The 22,305-nt window shown below is 43.7% G+C and overlaps 1 protein-coding gene across 2 annotated transcripts in view; it reads left to right on the top strand.

Moving 5' to 3' along the window:
- EXOC4 (exocyst complex component 4) overlaps positions 1-22,305 on the top strand; it is a 456,935-nt gene that overhangs the window by 318,197 nt on the left and 116,433 nt on the right. For both annotated transcript variants that reach the window (XM_035903884.1, XM_035903885.1), the window contains exon 12: positions 13,489-13,708. In XM_035903884.1, the coding sequence (XP_035759777.1) occupies positions 13,489-13,708 (220 nt within the window). The remainder of the gene's footprint in view (positions 1-13,488; positions 13,709-22,305) is intronic.

The raw sequence follows: 22,305 nt of genomic DNA, 5'->3' as shown, positions 1-22,305 counted from the left end.
CTCAAGCCCTGATGCACCAGGGCATCCCCAGGTGGGCCCTGGATTTACGATCTCATGGATTGGGCTTTTCATTTGCCCCGATGGGTTTTTTTGGAGTAATCCCCTATTCAACTGATTGGCCCTACCCCTGTCCGCGCACCGGAGGCTCATCAGTCAGTTGGATGATAATGAAAGATTGCGCCATCTGTCTGCTTATTTAATGGAGTGTCAGCACATAGCAAATAGGAAGTAATTGGATTGACAGACACAGGACCAGTTATTAGACTGTTTGCTATCTGATTGGGAAAAGCAGAGGAGCAGAGAGGTGCAGCAAAGCTAATCTGATAGTGTCTGTTGTTGTAAGCGCACACAATCTGGCACACCAAATTCGCGGGCTGGCTGGTTGGAGTTGTTCCTCACTGCTGTCCGCTCCAAAGCCATCCTTGCATTTGTATTACAAATCATTATAATGCAATCTAATAAAAAACAGTTTGCATAAAGATGTTGCCCATTTATAAAGCTGTCACCACAGCTACTCTATTAATAGAGCCATTTTAAAGATTTATAGTCAGCATATGTTACGTTTTACAGGGGCCAGATTGAGAGCTGTGGGGTTTGAGCACGAAGAATGTGCCGCCAGATCAGATTTAAAAATAATATGAATAATAAGTTAATTTTTACAAAGCGGTTGTGCTCAGGAGAAAATGTGAAGTGGGGGGGGGGGGGTATCGTTACATTGCAGTGGTGGTCAACAAACTGGATGTGATAGGGCATTAAAGGTGATAGGATTGAATAACACAGAGGTAATAGGATTTAATAATTCGAAAAGCTAAAGTTAGCGAACTTCACATTTCAGATCACTTTTTGCAATAGGATGCCGTTATACGATGGTTCTGTATGTTTATATTTATATATTTATCTATATATTGTATATCTATATCGGTGCGTGATGCTGAAGTGGTTTATACACATTTAATGAAACCCTACAATATTTTGCTGCGAATAGGCGGGAAGTCATTTAGAATCGACCGTCAAGATTGTTTACAATTAGAATGCTTTTTAAGCAAGGCTGTTTGTGTCTTCTACGTCGCACGGTACCTTGCACAGTAGTACTGAAATCATCTTACCCACTCTAGTTTCATGGGAAGCAAAGCATTGCCCTTAATTCTATGGTTAAGTTAGAAACAGAAGAAGTGGTGGGATCCTACAGGTTTGGCTTCGTCTCCTGGGCAGAAAGTGCCTCCAAGCGTACACGTGCCCTGGGTTCACGTAAAATAAATACATCACAGAACTTCTATAGAGAGAGGGAGATTGATTGACCATGGTTAGTACATTTATCTTCTGGCTTCTGCAGGATTGGATTTAAATTACAAATGGATCGACAGTGGGTAATTTAGTTCAGTGGTCATTTTGGATTATCGTCTCCATCATGAAGCAATCTTGTAGCTTTGAGGCAACCGGCAGGCTTTGCTCAACGTCGGTCTAGTTTTGGGCTAGAAGCTTACGGTTTCAGGGACTGGAGCGGAGAAATGTGGTGGTGCGGCTTCAGAAGAGCAAAGGGGTGGCTGGTTGTAGGGGCTGTGTTTGTTCAGTTCGGTATAAACTTAAAAACACATAAAATAATATTTATTTTTTCAGTGATAAATGATAAAGTAGTAGCTCATCGAAGCCGTGTTGCAGGCTGAGGGTGACGCCTGTTGCCAAGGCTGCTGAGCTGCACATCGCATTCACTGGAGGTGCAGCATTTTACATTTCCCTCTCACCTGGATGTGCAAGGCTGAGGTTTGTTGGCATCTTAATGCTACCCTACCTTTCTGCAGTGTTGAGGATCTCTCGCTTTGCAAATGTTCATTGCTCGTTGCAGTCGTGGGGAAACTGAGGCTCTTCGTACCCAAACAACCCCCAAAAGTTCCTCAATAAATTAGGAAGAGACAAAAACATTTGACCACGGGTTTTCTGCTTCCAGCGTCGCATTGTAAAGAACTTGTACCTGCTCAAAAGGATTAAAAGGAGGTTCACGGCATGTAGGGAGTACAGCTACTTTATATTTGTTCTCAAAATGAACTCGGAGGCCTCATAGCGCAGTTGGGAGTCTCTAGGGGGCGAGCAGAATGTAGAAGTCATCTCAAAAGCACCCACGTAGGTTGGGCTGACACGAGACTGCATTACGTGCTGGTGTGTGTAGCTGCGCACGCCCGGACGCGCACGCAACTCCGCCAAAATGCGGCCGCCTGGAGGGGAGCAACCATAACCCCCTGCTCAATGGTGACATCTGAAGAGGTTTTTGTCTCGGTGCTGTAGGGTGAAATCCTGTCTCTTAACAAGAAAGCTGCGGAGGGTCTTTAGGGTCTGAACAAAGCTGTAGGTTTTCAGGTTTCATCTAAAAGACCGCTGCGAAGGTGCGGAGCAAACTGGATTTGTCTGCTGTAGGGGGACGAAAGGTCAATGCCAAGGGACGGCCCTTGCAAGGAGCCACAGACAGTACGTTGCTTTTACATCCCATACTGTGCTATATGTACGGAAGCAAGCGTTCTCCCCTATGAGGAAAGGCTGAGGGAGCTGGGCTTGTTCAGCCTGAAGAAGAGAAGACTGAGAGGGGATCTCATCAACATGTACAAATATCTTAAGGGTGGATGTCACAAGGACGGAGCCAGACTCTTCTCAGTGGTGCCCAGCACCAGGACAAGGGGCAATGGGCACAAACTGAAACATAAGAGGTTTCAGTTGAATGTGAGGAAGAACTTCTTGACTTTGAGGGTGCCCGAGCCCTGGCCCAGGCTGCCCAGGGGGGCTGTAGAGTCTCCTTCTCTGGAGATATTCAACCGCTGCCTGGACATGCTCTAGGAGAACCTGCTTTAGCAGGGGGGTTGGACTGGGTGATCTCCCGAGGTCCCTTCCAACCCTTGCCATTCTGTGATTCTCCACTTTACACCGAGGTGCTCTCAGGGAGAAGGTGTGAGTTTATTGATTTCTCTGATTATATGTACGCCTTGAAGGATAAATAAATTGCTCCAAAACCCCAAATTCCTCCAGTATTTTTATGGGCTGGGAGTTCAGAAGGAAACGAAGAGGCCAAACTGCAGCTGCATTTTGGTTGTAGAAGACAGGCAAGTCTTTACTGGATGTTTGTTAGTAAGCATTGCCTTCTAATGCTTGTTCCTTAAAATGTGCTCCTTTGGGGTGGTTTTTAGCTTCGTGTTGAAAGTCACATCAGAGTTCAGCCACGTCCCAGCCATGTTTTCACCCAGAGTTAGGATTCTTGCTTGCTGGTTATTGCAAATAATCAAAATGTCAAGCAGTCGTTCTGCCTTGGTAATAAAAAAACGATGCATTGCTAAAGCAATGTTACTGATCACTTTTTAAGCAGAGAGGCAGCGTGGGTGGAAAAATGGTATGGAAAGGAGATCAAGGACCATCAAGACAGGGCAAGGTGAGGCGAGGACTGACAGTGAATCCTGTATCTGGCCGTACACTTGCAACAACCAAGCAACAATGACTTAGTGGCCACCAACCACGTGTTCCTGGCCCTTTCTGGATGCCAAGTAAACCGTGGGTCACGCTTTAATCCCAGGCAAACAGGGATAAGATCACATCCACCCACTTACCGCAGCTTGGCTGATAAGCCATACATAACTCAACAATGGAGATCATCTCTCCATACCAAGATCTCAAGACCAGGTTGGACGGGGCTCTGAGCAACCTGATCTGGTTAAAGGTGTCCCTGCTCACTGCAGAGGGGTTGGACTGGGTGACCTCTAGGGGTCCCTTCCAACCCAAAACATTCTGTGATTCTACCAAGCAGATGGAAGTGATTTTGCCCACGTAGAGATGATGCCTTGCCCTGAAGCAGACCAGTTGCATCATGTGCAAGGTACTGCCCAGTGCCCATGGGGAGGGGAGCAGATCCCCAAAATCTCCACCAGCAACTGCTGCCATAGCTCCAGCTTGTGTTGCTTTCCCTGTAGCACTCATGATTCGTAATTTCGGGTGCGTCCGCATTAGCCGAAGAAGCTGATATGATTCGTGCTTGAGTTACTCTTCTTTTGCCTGCCTTCAAAGAGAAGCACCTGTACCACATCTGCTCTCGGAGGGAGCTGCTCGTGGGTCCTCCAGACGTGTAAATGCTATATGCAGATTTGTGGCACTGGTAATTGCTCTGTTACATCTGCAGAAAGGGAAATAATATCTTTGTAAGAAGGCTGTCTAGAGATAGAAGAGGAAAAAAGTTAGCTTTTCGCTGCTATAAATTCACAGGCCAATGGATTGGATTTTAACTCTGCAGACAAATGCCTTTACAAATTTACAACTAGACTCCAAATCTACTCAGTTTCTATTTCTTAAGTAATGTAGCCCCATTCCAGTGGTCTGTACCGTATATTTTCCCATGTTTTGCCCAGGACTGTGATGTTGATACACATTTCATAGCCTTCATTTCACAGTAACGACTCCAAGTTACGTCGGTTTGTTCCTTTTGAAACTCAATTTCTCCAAAAGGGTCCCAAAACTCGGGGTTGCTCCTCGTTCAGATTTACCAGTTTTTGAAAAATCACACCTGGCTATTAGCTGAGGTTTGGCAGTGGATGGAAATGCAGCAGCTTCTCAAAGCTCGCTCAACGCCCTTGCAAGAGATATGAGGATAGAGACTGCGAGATGCGAGCATCAGTCCAACCGCCGCACCACAAGCATTCCATCGGGAAGGCTCTTGCTAGTGTTTGCGATGCATGAATTACCTTGTGGCAGCTTTGTCAAGGAAATAATTACTCCTGTAGATGAGATTTCCTCTGACAAGATGAAAATGAAAAGCAAGGAAGAGGCTTTGCAGCAGTGCACCCACATCACCCCTTAAAGGGGGCCTATAGGAAAGATGGGGACAATCTTTTTAGTAGGGCCAGCTGTGACAGGACAAGGGGGGATGGTTTTAAACTAAACCAGGGTAGGTTTAGACTGGATCTAAGGAAGACATTCTTTCCAATGAGGGTGGTGAAACACTGGAACAGGTTGCCCAGAGAGGTGGTGGAGGCCCCATCCCTGGGAACATTCCAGGCCAGGTTGGACGGGGCTGTGAGCAACCTGATGTGGTTAGCGGTGTCCCTGCTCCTGCAGGGGGGTTGGGCTGGGTGACCTCTCGGGGTCCCTTCCAACCCAAACCATTCTATGATTCTATTCTATGATTCTACCCAGCTGGCTCAGAGCAGAAGGATGTTTTCATTTGTGCCCTTTGCTGGTGGGTGTTAACGAAGATGTTCAGCTACAACAGCAAGCCCAAAAGCAGATAAAAGCAGTTTTGAGGCCGTGAGAAGGGGAGTGGAAATGTGGGGTGCTGTTCAAATTATGCAGTCAAAAAGGTGGTAATTAGCACGTTAAAATTGGCCTCCAAGGTTCAACCTCCCCAACAAAAATCCACTGTGGTTTTCCTGCTGCATGGTTCTGGCTCGGTGAGAGGCATCTGAGGTGTAGGTTATGAGATACACATCTCTATACATGATGAAGCTTTAGATCTAATCAGGTCTGGCTCTACATCTTGGGGTCCAAATACTAGCCAATATTCCCCTCTGGAGACATCAGAAGAAATCACACCTAGTCTGTCCTGAGATAGTTGCACTAAGTCAGAAAGTTGTGTTCTTGAGGTGATAGGTGAGCATTAAATAAGCAATATTTTTAGCACAAGATGATCGCTAAATTATAATTTATTTTTTTTTTCTGAGTGCGTGTGGTGTTTGTCGTGCCTCAGAGGCAACAAAATCCTTATTTTTATATTACACCTGCATGGGAAGGAGGTATTTCTTACCTCAATCTCATGGATGAGCAACTACAACACAGAAATCAATTCTTTAAAGCCCGTATTTTTTAGCTACTGTTAAAAAAAAAAGAAGTTCTGGAGTCTTTCATCTTGCAGCGCTAAAGCTGTCAGCTCTACAGGGATGTACTCAGAAGCCTTTACACTAGCCAAAAGAGCCATATCAAGTGGTCGAGCTTTTTTTGATTGAGGATTTCTGTTTCTATAGGGGAGGGACTAAAGCGATTGGGACCGACGGTATAATCTGGCCATTCACCCGGAACAGCCCAGCTTGGTGTTTCAGTCACCAACCTAGCTGGGACTGCCAGTAACTTGTGTTAAGCTGAAACCATAATATTTTAGTGTAAAATGCCCCAAACTTGGTGTTTTCTGCTAACAGTAGTAATTTTCCGTTGTCGTTACCTTCCTGGATGTTTTCTATCCCGTGTAATATTTCAAAATAGCAGAAAATTAATGCTTTTTGTCTGATATTTGCTGGGGTTTTGTCTGGTTTTGCTAAGATTTTAAATGCACTTAGCGTAGCTAAATCTCCATTGAGTGTCCCAGAGCTGTTTACACTTTTTTATGATAATTATAATTTTAATCGCATACAGCTCCCTTTGGACTTACTTCATACAGAAGCAGCTCTATTATCTTGTATATAGCCACAATATTTATCAGCAGCGTGCTCCTCGGTGACATATCAATCCTGGGGTAGCTGATAATGTAACCAAAATAATTCTCCGTAGTCAAGTTTTTGTGCAAAAGAATGTGCTTTCTGTTCCTTCAGTACCTACTTGATAGGTCTTCAGTAACAAACGATCTCTGGTCTATGTGCTGCAGTGAATTTTTTTAATTTAAGTTGATTTATTGCATTCTGTATGTGGGTAATGGTCAATGCCTTTTGGTGCGGGAGCCTCAGTACGTCTCACTTCGGCAGAGAAGAGAGGAGTCAGAGGACGGACTAGGCTGCGGGATGGATGAGAAGTAGGTTTTATTCCAACTAGATCATTGCATGAACTGAATCTACCAAAGTAATTGCTCAAGAGCTGTAGTACCAGTCTGGTTGCACGTAGTTACTGAAATCGCCTCTTTGCCTCGCGATGTTATCACAAGGGTGGTAAAATGGGAATCAGAGCTGTACCCTGTTGGTTATCAAAGAGCTTGGCAGGAGAACATCATCTTTGGCCGTCCCTTCTGTTGACCCTCTGCCAAACGCTCGCTGTTGCGGATGGGCAGGCTTTCTGGATGGGGAATGGACAACCTGGGATCTTCCAGGTGTCTCTCTTAGTTTGGATGTGCCTTCAAACCTTCAAGAACCTATGGTCTTGGATATTTTATCTCTAGTCACATGGAGTCTGAACAACCAGTTTGGGATTTGCTGTTCTGACAATAACTGGTACCCAGTTCAAAGGGTTTCTGATGTTTCATCAGTATTTCCTTACTTTGCGTAAGCTCACCGAAAGGTTCGTTCCAGGTACGTGGATGTTTTATGACGAAGACAGAGGGATCATACAAAAATGAAACAAGCTGAAATGTAAATTTGGCCTGAATGTCTGTAAAAATTTTCTTAATAAGGTTTTGGAATATTTTATTTTTTTGCTGTCAATTCATTTTTTTGGGAGGAAGGAATTTCAGATAATATTATTATCATCATTAAAAAAGGAGTAGTTGATGTTATGCACTTACAGTGACACATCTTCAGTATCTGAAGTGATATTTTAGAAGACATCTGATAATAAGAAGACAGAAGAAAGCCTAGGGAAAGTGAGAGTTGGGGGTTTCTAAATCAATCCATAGAGCTTTTTTAGGTTTTATGGGTTTTATTACACACTTTCAGCCTAGGTAAGACAGTCTTCATAGCCAATTAAGTTGTGAGTTAGAATGAATTAAATTTTCTGAAATGGTTTGCCTTTTTTTTTTTTCTTTTTTAATCCAAATGACTGTCATTTACAAAAAGATACTTCATTTTCCTGAAAGTGCTTTTCAGTCTAAGGGGAATGCTTAATTGCAGCCGCAAATCACCTCAAATGTGTTCATAGAGAATAAAGCAAGTTGAAAATTGTGCATAATTTTGAAAATGCAGGTTCTGAATTCAGGATCAGATGCAGATTTCCATTTTTTTTTTTTTCCCCCCTGTCTGTTCTTCATGAACTCCATCCTGGCCAGACATCTCCCAAAAGTGTCCTTCAGAGCAGTGACATCCCTACCAGCCTTTTTAGGATTTCCGGCAATTACCAGGGCTATCTACAGTGACCATTACCCAAAATCTGGTGACACACCTCACTCTGCACTATTATTCAGAGCAACCACTTTTGCATTTTACAGGTCTGACATACGTGGCGGTTACGTTAAAAAAGTGTCGTTGCTCCCCATTAGGGGAATTTTCTATCCTGAATGTTCCACGTGGCTCGTTCTCTCGCATTTAGAGAACACACCCCACGGCATGTTAACCTTTATAGGTTTTCCTTCCGTTTTTGTGTGCTGGTGAGAGATGATTTTAAATGTGGTTGTTGATACCGTTTCAAAACCCTACTAAATTACACCCGAATGATTCTTTTTTGAGTAGAATAATCGGAGAAAATGGAAAGTGAATCAAAGCTGTTCCTCCAAGGCCTTCTTTATGGCCCCTTTTTACAGTGAGCTATATCTCAAATTTCACTCTTTGGAGAGTAAAAAAAAAAAATAGTAGGGCATAAAAAGGCTCAGTGACAAAGCCTTCACCATCGCTATGTTTTTCCACTGAGCTTTTTTTGGCCATGTGGATTTACACACATGCGGGTATGTCCAAAACCCATTTAAAGAATCATATCCAGACCTTCCCTGGTGCTCCGCTTTATTCAAATGCCAAAAAGTTTTCTCCACTTTGATTTTCACGCATTGTATAGAAGCGTGTCATTGACCAAAACGTGATTTCTTATCATCTATGCCAGTTCACACACATAGAATCATAGAATCATAGGATTGTTTAGGTTGGAAAAGACCTTTAAGACATCAAACCCAACTGTTACCCTACCCCTGCCTTCCCACCACTAAACCCTGGCCCTAAGCACCTTGTCTGCCCAGCTTTTAAATACCCCCAGGGATGGGGACTCGACCCCTTCCCTGGGCAGCCCCTTCCAGTGCTTGACAACCCTTTTGGGGAAGAAATTTTTCCCAGTGTCCAACCTAAACCTGCCCTGGCTCAACTTCAGACCATTTCCCCTCATCCTGTCACCCATTACCAGGGAGAAGAGGCCAACCCCTGCCTCCTGTGAGGCAGTTGTAGGGAGCGATAAGGTCTCCCCTCGGCCTCCTCTTCTCCATGTTTAACAACCCCAGTTCCCTCAGCTGCTCCTTATAAGACTTGTGCTCCAGACCCCTCACACAGAGATAACCATTGATCTCTGGGATAGCCATGGGTCAAATTGCTTTTTTGATATCTTAATGGTTACATGGATAGCTTGTCTGAGTAAAATGGGAACATTTTTGGAAAGTACTCTTGGAATTATTTTTTTTTTTAGACGCTGTTAAACATTTTTTTTCTTTATAAAGACCAAATTATGTTTGAATAAGTTAACCGGCAGTATTTGAAATTTAAATAAATAAATAGCACAGTGTGTGACTGTGAATGCCACATGTGTCTGCCAAGCAGAAAATAGAGAATATCTGTTAGGTCTTTAATGCCACCCAATACTTCCCGTTTCAAAAACTTCATTTTCAATTTCTTGTAATTTGGCTAGTTGCCAACCGGGGCTAGGTATTTTTGTAGAAAAATGTGTCTAAAATACTTGTTCTTTCTGAGAATAATAAGAAGAAATACATTGTACATGTTAGCAAATTCCGGTGACCTTTTTTTTTGTCTGGGAGTTCACATCTTCACATTTCTCAGTAAGAAGAACTGTTGTGTAAAGGGTGCGCCTTTTGCCATTCTTCTGAAAATACACCAAAATTTGGCTTAGTTACACACCTTTGAAGAAGTGTAGTGCTCACGCTCTTGTAAGAAGCCTCCAGTTTGTAGTGGTTGAAGTTCCTGATGGGCACAATTCTGCCCATAGCTAACCAGGACCAAGCTAAGGGCAAGGACCTTGCAAAGGTGCTGGTCCCTGAGCCAAGGACTGCCTACATTTTTTGGGCTCCCGTACCTGCTGGGCTCCAGCTGCCTGGAGTAGGATGCTTCCTGATGTAAGTGCCAAGAAGAGAGGAGAAACGTAGGATGAACAAGTGGGCCTGGAAACCAAGGAAAATAAGAGAACTGGTGGCCAAATTCCCACAAGCAGGAGTCACATGAAGAAATGAGAAGGCAGGAAGAATGAATGTTGGAAGCGGTACAGCCAGCCCTGTGGGACTTTGTGGCAGAAGTGTCTCACTTGGTGTCACAGTCATTCACACAGATGGCAAATTGGCTGCTGGCGTGTGTTACTCCAGTCACGCAACAGAGAGTTCCAAAGTCCCAATGCTGTGACATTTGCTGTCCAAACACTGACCGTCCTGTTCCTAGGACAAGACAAGGATCTGCTGATGAGAGCAATAGTGTGCCATTGCATAATTAAAAATTGTACCGCAATGTCATGCACAATAGGCCAAATTAAGGTGATGCAACCAACTCCCATCCTTGCTTTTCCAGACTTGTCAGTGTTTGACTTTGCATCCTTAATTCTCTTAAGAAATACGTAAAATTAATGTTTCCCATTAGATTAATCTGTTCTTAATGGCATTCTGAATAATCCTCCCAATACAGAACACGTAGGGTGCATCACTGTTGCAATGTAATGTGCTAGAAGGATTCTTGGTGCAAATCGCGACGCTTGCTTGGGCACCCCGGTCTGGGTTTTCATCTTAGTGGTATCAAGGTTGGAGCTGCACAGTGGCTGCCTTGGATGCTCCATTTGCAGAGCAGATGTGGGACTTACCCTGACCGGTGAAGACATGGTGAGGCATCCTTGAACCATAGCAGATCATAGCAAATTGGACCCCAGTCGTCTTTCCTGTTGGTTGTACTAAGCGGTGAGGTACTTGTACCATTGCAATATCAAATTTCTGAACTCTTAGGGCTGTTCCTTACTCTGAGAGATGCTCTGACATCCATACTACGTTTTTCTTCACCTTTTCTCTACCTCCATTTCCTTTGGCAGAGATCTTTGGATTAATGAGGACTTCAGAAATGTCTGGTTTTCATTACCATTATCATTTAATCAAGCTATCCTTGAACATTCAAACTTAAGGTCTCTCATCTGTATCCTCTAGTCCTCCATGTCATGCACAGTTTCATTCTTAATAACTTTTTCCCGATACCAACTTTAAATCTGCTTTCCTAAGCTCTTGACCATTTGTTCTTTATCACGAGTGTTGCTGAGCACTCATAAAATCCCCTCTCGCAGTCTCATTGCTATCTGGCAGCTTTCTCGTAATCTGTGATTACTTTATGATTTGTATCAAGTAAAATAGGGAAATATTTTTGATCTTTGCCTGTATTCAGCGAGGCGCTGTTGTCTTGTTTATGCCAAGAAATTAAAGCCTATTAGAACATGTCAACCAGTTCTCTAATCGAGGTAGAGTTTGCTGAAGATTAAGGCACGGGTCTTTAGGAGAGATCTGAAATGGTGATTAATGCCAGGTACTGGGAATCAAAAATTCTTGATTATAGCTTTCGCTAGCACTGACCTTTTCTACGGCCTCGCACAAGCAATTTAGTCTCTGTTATAGGAAATGCTTAGAAAAACCATCAGGCTATCGTGGGATAAGGAATTGCCCGAGGTCAGCACATCTGAGCTCTTATAGTTTGCTGATACTTTGTACGTGGCCATTCCCCCTCTAAAAGTTGCCTTCCATTTCTCTTGGTTTAGCCATTTTTAAGCACGTGCTGGATTTTAAAAGAGTTTTAAAGTTGTTCCCTTCACTTCACTGAAAGTTGCTTGTTTCAAATTCAAGCTGCTGTGCCTCTCCTTTCCCATCCAAAAGAGGTATCATGGGTTTTGGCTGCATGGTGTGGGTATTATAAGAGTTAATTCTCATTTTTTTGAGAGTTCTATGCGTCACAAGCGCTGTGTAAATAAGCTTATAAAGAAAGACGGGAGAACATCGCAAATTTATTGGCAGACATGAAAAGGTACAGTAAGTTAGCTTAATATGGTCCCATCAACCTTGACAACGTTCCCTCGAGGACATCAGTGGTTGTCACTCCAAGCTGGTGACATTAGGTCTATTATTTCAGAGATAAGCCCGGTGGTGGTCACTGCTCTCTCCCCGGATGCCTTCGCTGTTTCCCTTTTTGATAAAGCCGATTCACATGATCGATCTGTGAAAGCCAGGGAATAAAACTGCCATCCTTTGCACTTCTCTCCGTGCAGTGGCTCTCTTTGGAGAGGCAATCTTCAAACTTAACTGTGAATGGGTTCCCCCGCGGAAGCAATAGCGGCATCGGCCCAAACGTGTCACTCTGGACTGATGGAGTCAACAGCGCAGAGGCTTTAGGGAGCAAATTGTTCAGATTTGAAAGCACTCATGTTACTAAAATTGACAGGAGCTCCTCAGTCAGTCCTCTGAAGGGAAGCTGCTTCCTCTGAAGTGCTGAACGTGAAGGTAGAAAATTACGGACAATTAAGCAGACCTCGTTGAAGTGTTTGGGAAAATGATTAGTGGGAAAGCGTCTCTAGGAAATGCTAAACCTGCTGGAACTGTTAGAGATGCCTCATGCAAAAAAAAAAAATGGTCTTTCCTAGTGAAGAAGAGGTGGGTTTCAGGGTGCAGAGGGTGTTGCTGTGTATAATGGGAGATCCAAGGTCAAACACTTGCTGCTGCTGTGTAAAACAAAAATATGAACTCCAGGGTGTCCAGGAGTGCGATTCAAATATAAAAGATTGCGAGGCAGTCGCGTGCATTGATGAAGAGGACCGTGTAAACACATTTCTCCCTTCTGGACAGCCTATCTCAATCCATTATGACTCCTGATACTCAATTCCTAATTATTTTGATGCACACAATTTTGAAAGGAAGAGTAATTTCTAGAAGAAACTCTGATGTGTTAAACAGATGGCATCACCAAGATAAAGATATTTTGCAGGAGGAGATGGCAAACATTTTGTGTTAAAATATTCCCAGAATCGGCATGCTGTTCTGCGTACGCAGGAATGGGATCCTAGGATGAAACAATAATGCATAATAAAAATATAGCATAATACAGACATACATAATGCAGTATGATACCAGCATAATACATATGCATTGCTTTTTTCAGCGGTATCTGTTGACTTTAAGCTGGAATATCCTGCTGTTCAATTTAGAGATGGGGAACCCATCTGTGGGAATCAAGTGACCAACCCCAGAAGGAAGTTTGCCTTTTCAAAGGGATTTCTGGCATCCTGGGTTTTTTTTTTATGAGGGTTTTATTTTTAAAAAGACATCTTTCCAGTATGTCTCAAATAGAGCAGTCAGTGATTTTTGGACCAATAAACACAAATCGTGCCTGGGTTGTGGATGTTCACCAATTCCCCATTTTGTCTCTTCTTCTCCAGCATCTTTTTCTCACCAGATGTTGGCATTTTATGGGTTTTTCTTTTTTTTTTTTTTATTTTTTGAAGGCTACATTATAGACCTTTCCTACTCTTCCTGCCTCATGTCAGCACAGTCTGTAGTCATTCCCCCGCTGCTGATGTGCTTGGCTCTGAGATGTAGGAATGGCAAAGGCAATGCTAGCACATTTAGAGTAACTACATGATTTAACTACATTGCATTCTTCCCCTTCTCTTTTCCAGATTTATCCAGGAGATAGAGCATGCCATGGAGCTTGGCCCAACCAAGCAGTGTCCGCTCCGCGAGTTCCTCACCATGTACATCAAGAACATCTTCCTCAATCAGGTCCTGGCTGAGATCAATAAAGAGATCGAAGGCGTCACGAAGGCATCTGATCCCCTGAAAATACTGGCTAATGCGGATACCATGAAGATCCTAGGTGTGCAACGGCCTCTTCTGCAGGTAGGAGCTGAGTGAACTGCCAATACATCCCGTAGTGTCCACATCTAGCCAGGACCTGGCTGTATAGCCAATGAGGAAAGATACGGGCCTGCTCGAGCGGGTCCAGAGGAGGCCACGAAACGGGGCCTGGAGCACCTCCCCTATGAGGACAGGCTGAGAGAGGTGGGCTGGTTCAGCCTGGAGAAGAGAAGGCTGTGGGCAGAGCTGATTGCGGCCTTTCAGTACTTAAAGGGGGCGTACAGGGAAGATGGGGGAAGGACTCTTTATCAGGGACTGTAGTGGTAGGACAAGGGGTAATGGTTTTATACTGAAAGAGGGAAGGTTTTGATTAGATATTAGGAAGAAATTCTTTACTGTGAGAGTGGTGAAGCACTGGAACAGGTTGCCCAGCGAAGTGGATGCCCCCTCCCTGGAATTGTTCAAGGCCAGGTTGGACGGGGCTTTGAACAACCTGGTCTAATGGAAGGTATCCCTGCCCGTGGCACGGGGGTTGGAACTCGATGAACCCTCCCAAGCCAAACCACTCTTACGATTCTATGACCCACAAAATTTGTCTCAGCATCGAGTCTGTAACTGTGATCTATTTATGTGTTGCTGCTAGCATAGTCTTTCCTCTTCCAGGCTCTGCAGGCAGGTAGGTAGGTGTACAGACATCAAGTGCTCTCATTGTCGTGATTTAACCCCGGCTGGCAACTCAGCCCCACGCAGCCGCTTGCTCACTGCCCCCAAAATGGGATGGGGGAGAGAATCAGAAGAGTAAAAGTGAGAAAGCTCGTGGGTTGAGATAAAGACAGTTCAACAGGGAAAGCAAAAGCCACGCACGCAAGCAAAGCAGAACAAGGAATTTATTCACCACTTCCCATGGGCAGGCGGGTGCTCAGCCATCCCCAGGACAGCAGGGCTCCATCACGCGTAACGGTGACTTGGGAAGGCAGACGCCATTGCTCCCAACGTCCCCCCCTTCCTTCTTCTTCCCCCAGCTTTATATTCTGAGCATGATGCCATATGGTCTGGAATAGCCCTTGGGCCAGTTGGGGTCAGCTGTCCTGGCTGTGCCCCCTCCCAGCTTCTCGTGCCCCTGGCAGAGCTGAGAGCTGAGAAGTCCTTGGCCAGCCTAAGCACTACCCAGCAACAACTAAACCGTCAGGGTGTTATCAACATTCTTCTGGTACCAAACCCAAAACACAGCACCATACCAGCTGCTAGGAAGAAAATTAACTCTGTCCCAGCCGAAACCAGGACACTCATGTTTTGCTCGTGCAAGACAGTACGTCTCTCTTCCTAAATATGTCAAGCTAACAGCAATCTTTGCATCTTGCCAGGCCTGGGCCATTATTAAAGCACCGTGTAACCGTCACGACAAATTGTTACCAGCTTTCTTAAACCCCGACCATAAAAGTTTATTTTTAATAATGTGTGCCTCCTCTAGAAGTTCTGGGGACACTTGCAAATTGTAGAGCCGCGTCTTCAGACTAAATACATGTGCCAAACTACCAGGAGGAGAAAGATGAGGTCTGCTGCCTCCCAAGCGCCGCGTGTTTGTGATTGATGTGATGCTGTTGCAGCAAGGCAGCTGTATTGCTTCCTCAGCCAGATAAGAGAGATGTGAGAGATTTGGCTTTGAAGTTAGAGTATTTATTTGAGAAGCCTCTTTTGAAACAGCTTTTTTTGAGCTCTAGTGTGGAGTAGCGATAATAGCAACAAGCACAGTTCTCATCCCCACTACATGGGTAACAGGACAGTATGGAAGCCCCCCTAAAAAAATCTGAATTTTACGAATTGCATGAGACTGAAAGGAATGAACTGACTGACAGCTCTGACTCGTGCTGTGATTTGGGTCAAGCTCTTTTAATCCTTTTAAATTATTCCCTCTTATCTGTAAAATCATCTCCTCAGGGTTGAATAATATTGGCAATGTTCTTAAGAAGTAGCACGCATCTCCCAAGGTTTATATGGCTGCTTTCTATTTTAGTTTATATCCGTGAAGTACGTGTATATTATAATGATACATAACAATTGTAAGAACTATTGTCATTATTTTGGGGAGGTCGTTAGGATTTTTGCATGTACTAATGGTCACTAACGCTATGCCTGTTTGGGTGCCATGGCTGTGGGATGGTTCTTACAGAGGCAAAGCAAAATTAGATTCCAGCGTAGAGTTTTCAGACGTCTTTAGAAGGGAACAGCTTCCTTAGAAGAGAGAAAAAAGGTTTTTTACATGGTTTAGAAAATCTCCATGAGTTAAAATGGTGGTTTGGAGCAGCACAGCATCTCTGAGCTATTTCCTTCCCAAGGTACAGCTTTCACAGAATCCCAGAATCCCAGAATGGCAAGGGTTGGAAGGGACCTTGGGAGATCATCCAGTCCAACCCTCCTGCTAAAGCAGGTTCACCCAAAGTATGTTGCACAGCAGCTTTACCAGCCGTCTCAAAAACTCAGTTATCAAAACCAAAAAGTAGAGGAATACAACCGGTTGTAAATAAATACCAACCTAAACATTGTTTCAGCCTCAATGTTTTTGGACCACGCGCAACGTAAGATGAGAACAGGGCATTGCCCCAAGAGCAGGTTACATCTGGGTGTCTCATGTGGAGCCCTTTCATGAGCTGAAGATGGATTTGATGGCATTTGTCTTTTTTATTCCCTTGGCACTGCAGAAGTGGATGTAATAGTAAAAATGCAGCAGGAACGGTTGTGAAACAAGAGCAGAGAATTGAAAACAACTTTAACGAGAGCAGAAGGGGGTTTGTAGATCAAGAACTCGGATGCGTTGGCTGAGCGGGGATGGCAGGAGCACAGCAGAGAGAGGCTGCACTGGGAAAGAAATTGCAAATTGTGACGCACGTAAAAGTCCTCCAAAACTCAACTTTCAAAACAGGGTTAAAAAAATAAATTTTAGAGTGATTTTGGGCTTCCACAACAGGAAAAGTATCTGAAGATTGAAACTATGAGTTACAGTAAAAAGCAAAATTCTACTTATTCGCGGTCTGAGGAGTTCGTTGAAGATGTTATTTGAAGTTCCTTTTCAGGGATCTGGAAAGAAATAGATATATTCCGTGTTGTATTTTGTATTGTTTGCCTTTCCTTTCTTTTCTTTTATGAGAATTAAACTGAGTGAGATCCCAAACTCAGCCCGCATGGGCATCTGACCTTCCTGAGAGCTGAAAATACTTTATCGTAATATTAATACGCAAGCTTTGGAGCAGGACCATGGAGGTTGTTAACCTTACAAATTTGTTTTGGATTCTTAATGCAATAATGTATTTTTCTGGATTGTGGCTTCATTTGTGGCCTTGAAAATGTGTTCTATAATATCAATATATTTTCTTAAAGTTCATTTGAAAAGTCAGAGTGGCTTGGAATTTTCTCTTCCAGTTCCTGTAATTTGTTTCTCATGATGGATGGAAATAATTTTGAACTGGAATTATTCTTGGTCAAAATGTACATGGTCAGAATGTCTGCCTGTTCCTGACATTATAGACGGGTAATTTTGTGAAAGAGAAGAAAAATTGCTGCCTCTTTGAACCAAGTCATCCAAATAGCTCCCTAAAATAATTCTATTGATTTTACATTAAAAGAAAAAAAAAGGCTATTTCTGCATTGACAGTGCTGGAGCCTGAAATTTTTGCCCTCATCACCTCATGGGTACGATGTGAAAATACAGTGTGTAGCATCAACGAGCCTTGCACCTCTCTCCCAGCGCCATCTTACTTTTTCCTGCCTTGTGTCATTAGTGGAGGGGTTCATGGTTCAACCATCCCACTCCTTTCTACCCTGAAGATCTTTCTGAAGCTTCTGCGGCAGGAGCTGGCGCTGTGATTTGAACACGACTCAAGAATTTATCAGTTCCCTCTGCACAGGCTGATAATAGCTGCTTTGCGATAACTATCAGCACATGTTTGAACTGAATTAGCTTATAGATAAGAGGTTTTCTAGCATCCTGTGCCATCGTGTCCTCACAGGTGAATCATCCATTTCTGTAAAGATTATGCTTTAAAAAAAAATTGTAGCTGCCCTTTGTAAATATTACATTTGAGTAGGAGGATGGTCTTGTTTGCCATTCTTCCATCCTTAAATGTAAAATATTTTAAATCCCTTTGCTTTTAAGAGTGACTGAATAACCATGAAACTAATTTGTCTCAAAATTATTCTGCATTCAACTTCATGCTGTAATTGTTTAAATCAATACTAAATTAAGCTACAAGCAGCTCGACAGCTTCTTATAGCCTGTTCTTGTACGGTTCATGTCGAGGTGATAAATCTTTCCAGCTAGGTGGTCACTACTAATACCAGCCTTAAAAATGTGTTGCCCTGTCTCCACCCCCCAAAAAAAGCACAAGTTGCTTTGATTTTTCCACTCTGTAGCAGCAGAGTGGGATTTTTCCTTCAATGCATCGGTGTTTCCGTTGTTTCTTGTAGAAGTAGTGTGCAGATGATGGGCGTGATAGTTTTCTGGCCAAGCTCCCGTGGCTGAAAATCCAGCAGAAAAACTCTTTCAAAAGTCAGAGCGTGCAGCTGTTTGCAGGATAATGCCTTGCTGGAGCTAAATACCCCATTGCCCACACCACTTATCCCATGCATGGAGTCACTCGCTTGTGACTTTCCAAGGAGACATCACTGGTAGCTTTGGCATGTCATCTTCCCATCAAATTACTGGTTATTAAGAAGAAGAAGAATGGTCACAGTGAGTGGCGTTCAAATGACTCGCCAGCAGTGATGGGTGCATGCTTTGATAGCGAGTGGATGTTATTATTAGCATAAACAAATCAGTTGTTTTTCCAGGCTGGTTTCCAACGATCAAAATCCATTAAAGAGCAGGCATGGCTGATCAGTTGGGTTTTTCCCATTCAAGGACAAGTGTGACTTTTGAGGCAGCACCTGTGGTTCTGGTCCTCATATTCCAATTTTTTTTTGCAGTGACATGGTGTCTAAAAGAGTATGAAGTGCTTTGCAGATGTTTTCATCTCTCGTGTGGTGTATCTGTTTCCATTGCACAGCCAAAATGTCAAGAGGTTAAGACCCACCAACTGAGTCAGGGGCTGAAATTCCAGCTGAATCCCTTTGCAGTTTGAAATGAAAGACAAAACTATCTGACTCTCCCTATTGCTTTCAATATTTCTTTAGATAATTTTTCCTCTAGGGGGAACATTTAGTGTGGTTACTGCCTTTTGTGGAAGCTTTTACAAGGCTCCCGTGTAAGTCATCTGCGGCGTGTAAGTTCTCCACTGAGGCTGATCGTGGAGATGTAAGTTATATAAAAGCAATTGCTAGCTTTAGGCAAACTGTTATGGCAGTGCTTCAATTTATTTTAAAAATCAAGTTTAACATGCACATTCAGTAAAGCCTAGGTAAGAGATGGCTTTGAGTTGCATATGGACATATTGAAGCAGCACGCCTTGCAGGCAGAATTATTTTCTTCCTCCCTGGATCAGGAAAAGCAAAGTCAGGTTTCACAAACCATCCCACGGATGTGACTCACGCTTGACCTGAAGGCAACAGTCACGCATTTGAGGTCTCTGTAGCCTATTAATCCCCACAGTCGTTGGGTGTCTCTTCCATACGTAGGTGCAGTTTTGCACTGGAGTCAGCCAGAATCCATACAACCCTCGTTTGTTCAGTGCTGAATCCAGGTTAATATTCCCCATCTCTCATGACCTGAGTCTCAACACCAAGCTAGTCCTGGCCACGTGTTTTCTATCTGGAATATCTGAGAACCTCTCTCCTATTTACACAAACTTTTTGAGATCTGGCAAAAACCACAGCTGAAACATCCTCTATTAGAAATTAGCACCACAGAGAAAAGTAAAAGCCTAAGTCTTGATTGAAAGCAATGAGAGTTGGGTGCAAAATGTCTTTGATCGTGGTCCTACCTGAGACCACCAACTTGTTTTGTTCATCTCAACAAGTATGTGTCATATGGCAGCAATTTTTGGCCCATACCAACCCAGACTGGATTTGAACTTCATAAATGGTGGATTATTGTTATTTCCAGATCTCTAATAACCACTTTTTTAGTATTTACATAGCCAGCATCATAGGACTGTAATGATGTTAGTTAGAAGGGAACTCTAGAAGTCGGTCTTGTCTTCCTGAACCTCTGGCCCAGAACCAAAGTCTGGCGAACACCAGATCAGGTTGGTCGTGGCTTTGTCTCAATGAGCCTTGAAGACTTCCAGAGGTGGAGATCCTCCATGCAGTGGTTCTGCATTACTCTCCTACTGGAAAGCTTTTTCCTAGCTCGAATTTTTGGCTTCTGTCCCTTATTATGTCACTTGTATGATATATTGAACGAACCAGGAGTCTTCATTTAAATCATGTATTATTTTTATTTCTGGAAATGTGAAGCCTACACACGGTGCGGCTCTTGCGTCTGTGTAAGGCACATTCAGTGTGAAGCAGAATAACTAATCCAGTGACCACATTATGGGCTTAACACTTCTACTGGTGGTTGTGTCTTGTTAGGGCTGATCTCTGGTTTAAATTATTATGGTGTTATTAAAATATACTTCCCTAGGGTAAGTCTAGCCATAGTGGTTGTGACAGTACTAGAGATGAAAGCGGGCATGGAAGGTTTGTATCAATGAGTCTAATCAAAAGATGTTATGGACAAAACAGACCAGTTAATAAAAAGGGATCACCCAGTCTTATATCTCCTAGCAATTACATTGTGCTTTTGATTAGTAAATCTTAAATGTTGTTTCAAGAATTTAATTTAATTGGCAAAACTTACTATTCAAAGACTTGCCTTTTTAACAATCTATGTCTTTGTAGTGCATCAGCCAACGTCGTTCCTAGGGTCCAAGAGCTAATACTTCAGGGTGAATTCAGGTCATTTGCTTGCTCAAGGTTGTGTCTGCTGGGTTATTTTAGAAGATGGCCTGAGTCGAGAGAGCTCTATTTCCAACCTTAAGCTCTGGGTTTGAGCAAAAGCGATCACCATTGCTCTGAACGTCCTTGGGAACCAGCAGCTTCAGGTTGGAAAAGCATCAGCTCCTGAGCTACTGGTGCTGAGAAACCTGGCTGGAACGGGGTCAAACCTTGTGGGGTTTTTTTTGGGGGGGAGGGAGGGTGCAGACTGGTCGCTGTCTCTTTTGATGTTTCTGAAGCAAGATTTTTTGGTGGACAAGCCGGAGAGAAGTAACGGTTTCTGAAGCATCTGATGACAGGGACTGAACTGCATTAGTGATCTGTCAATCCCATCTTCTAGGAGCTGCCTTTTTTGAGACCTCTTTGACTTAACTGGCTATCAAAGGCACCCTCAGTTTTTCGCCTGCATGGGAAGAGCAGCAGGCAGTCAAGGGAATGGCGGATATCTGCATGGCCAACGCGAATCCCCGGGGATCAGCTGCTTTAAGGGAGCAGAAGGGGCATTAAACCCCCAAGGTCACCCCGGGAGCTGGAATGAGTGTGAGGAGAGGTCGGCTTTGCCTCTGTGCATTTTCTGTCTGTCTGGGTTTTCTGGTCATTAGTCTGACAAGTGGGACTCAAGGCAAAGTGGAAAGAGAAACATACTCCAATTTTCACAAGCTGGAGATGGCCTGGCAAAAAGAAAAAAAAAAAAACACCAAAAAATAGCTGTCACTGTCTTCTTGGCCTCCAAGATTGACATCTCACTAGCAGGTCCTGTCTGTATCATTGCAATTCCCTGTACAGCTCCAGGATTAATCCTGTCTCCGTAGATGCAGTATCTATGGAGCTGCTAGGGCTTTTATCCCTTTTCTTTTGCTCCTGAATTAATGTGGGGTTTTAGGGTGATGGGAGAAACTACATGCATAGTCAGCTTCAGTCTTTCCCATTCTTTTTGATAGGATTTTATTTTCAAATCCTGCAATCATCATGCATGCAACGATTTCTGGCGTTGGCCAGAAGTCAACGGCAATGTGCAACAGTTCACGTAGGGAGGCTGGGGGAGATGCACCAGCATGGTGCTGGGAATGGCTCCGGAATGCTGAGCCCATCGGTGGTGAGATGTAGAAGAGCATCCATACCTTGCAGAATTAACCCTTTGAAGGGACCTTTGCTGTCGTGGCATTTACAGTGTTCACCCTCACCCTGGGCTGTTTTTCAGTGGCAGTTCATCGGGTAATTGCTAGGCTGGTAAAACCAATAAAAATTCCCTGTAAGTTATTTTATTTTTAATTTTTTTTCTTCTTACAGTATTTCTTTTTTTTTTTCCCAGAAGTTGGGACTAAACTCCATGTATCTGCCCCAGCCTCGGTCACAGGCCTTGATTGATTATTTTAATTACCAAAACAGCCCAGACAGGCTCCTTCAGCAACAGTATTGCACTCATAAATCCTCATTTTGCCTCACATGGCTGAGCCCACGTGGCTGGTGTCACAAACAGCTCCTCTTATCTTTCTGTCCAGAGGAGAAGCCATTTAGCTTGGCCACCCTCCTGGTCGTTTAAAACTTACGCTGCCCATCTCTCATTTGCAAGCTCGTTAAGCGTACAGCATGCGTGGCAGGAGAGCACATCCCTGGGATGCAGAGGCAGAGCTGCCCTTCTCCTTAACCCAGGGGTGCTTCCGAAAAGTAAGCGTGAAGTCTCAGGTACAGCGACCACGGAAGCGATGCTTCGCCCGTCTTTCCTCTTT

Source organism: Egretta garzetta, unplaced genomic scaffold (genome assembly GCF_000687185.1).
Source record: "Egretta garzetta isolate BGI_Z169 unplaced genomic scaffold, ASM68718v1 scaffold260, whole genome shotgun sequence".
Lineage (NCBI taxonomy): Eukaryota > Metazoa > Chordata > Aves > Pelecaniformes > Ardeidae > Egretta > Egretta garzetta.
The sequence above is the reverse complement of the archived record's forward strand: the minus strand, read 5'-3'. Positions and strand labels throughout refer to the sequence as shown.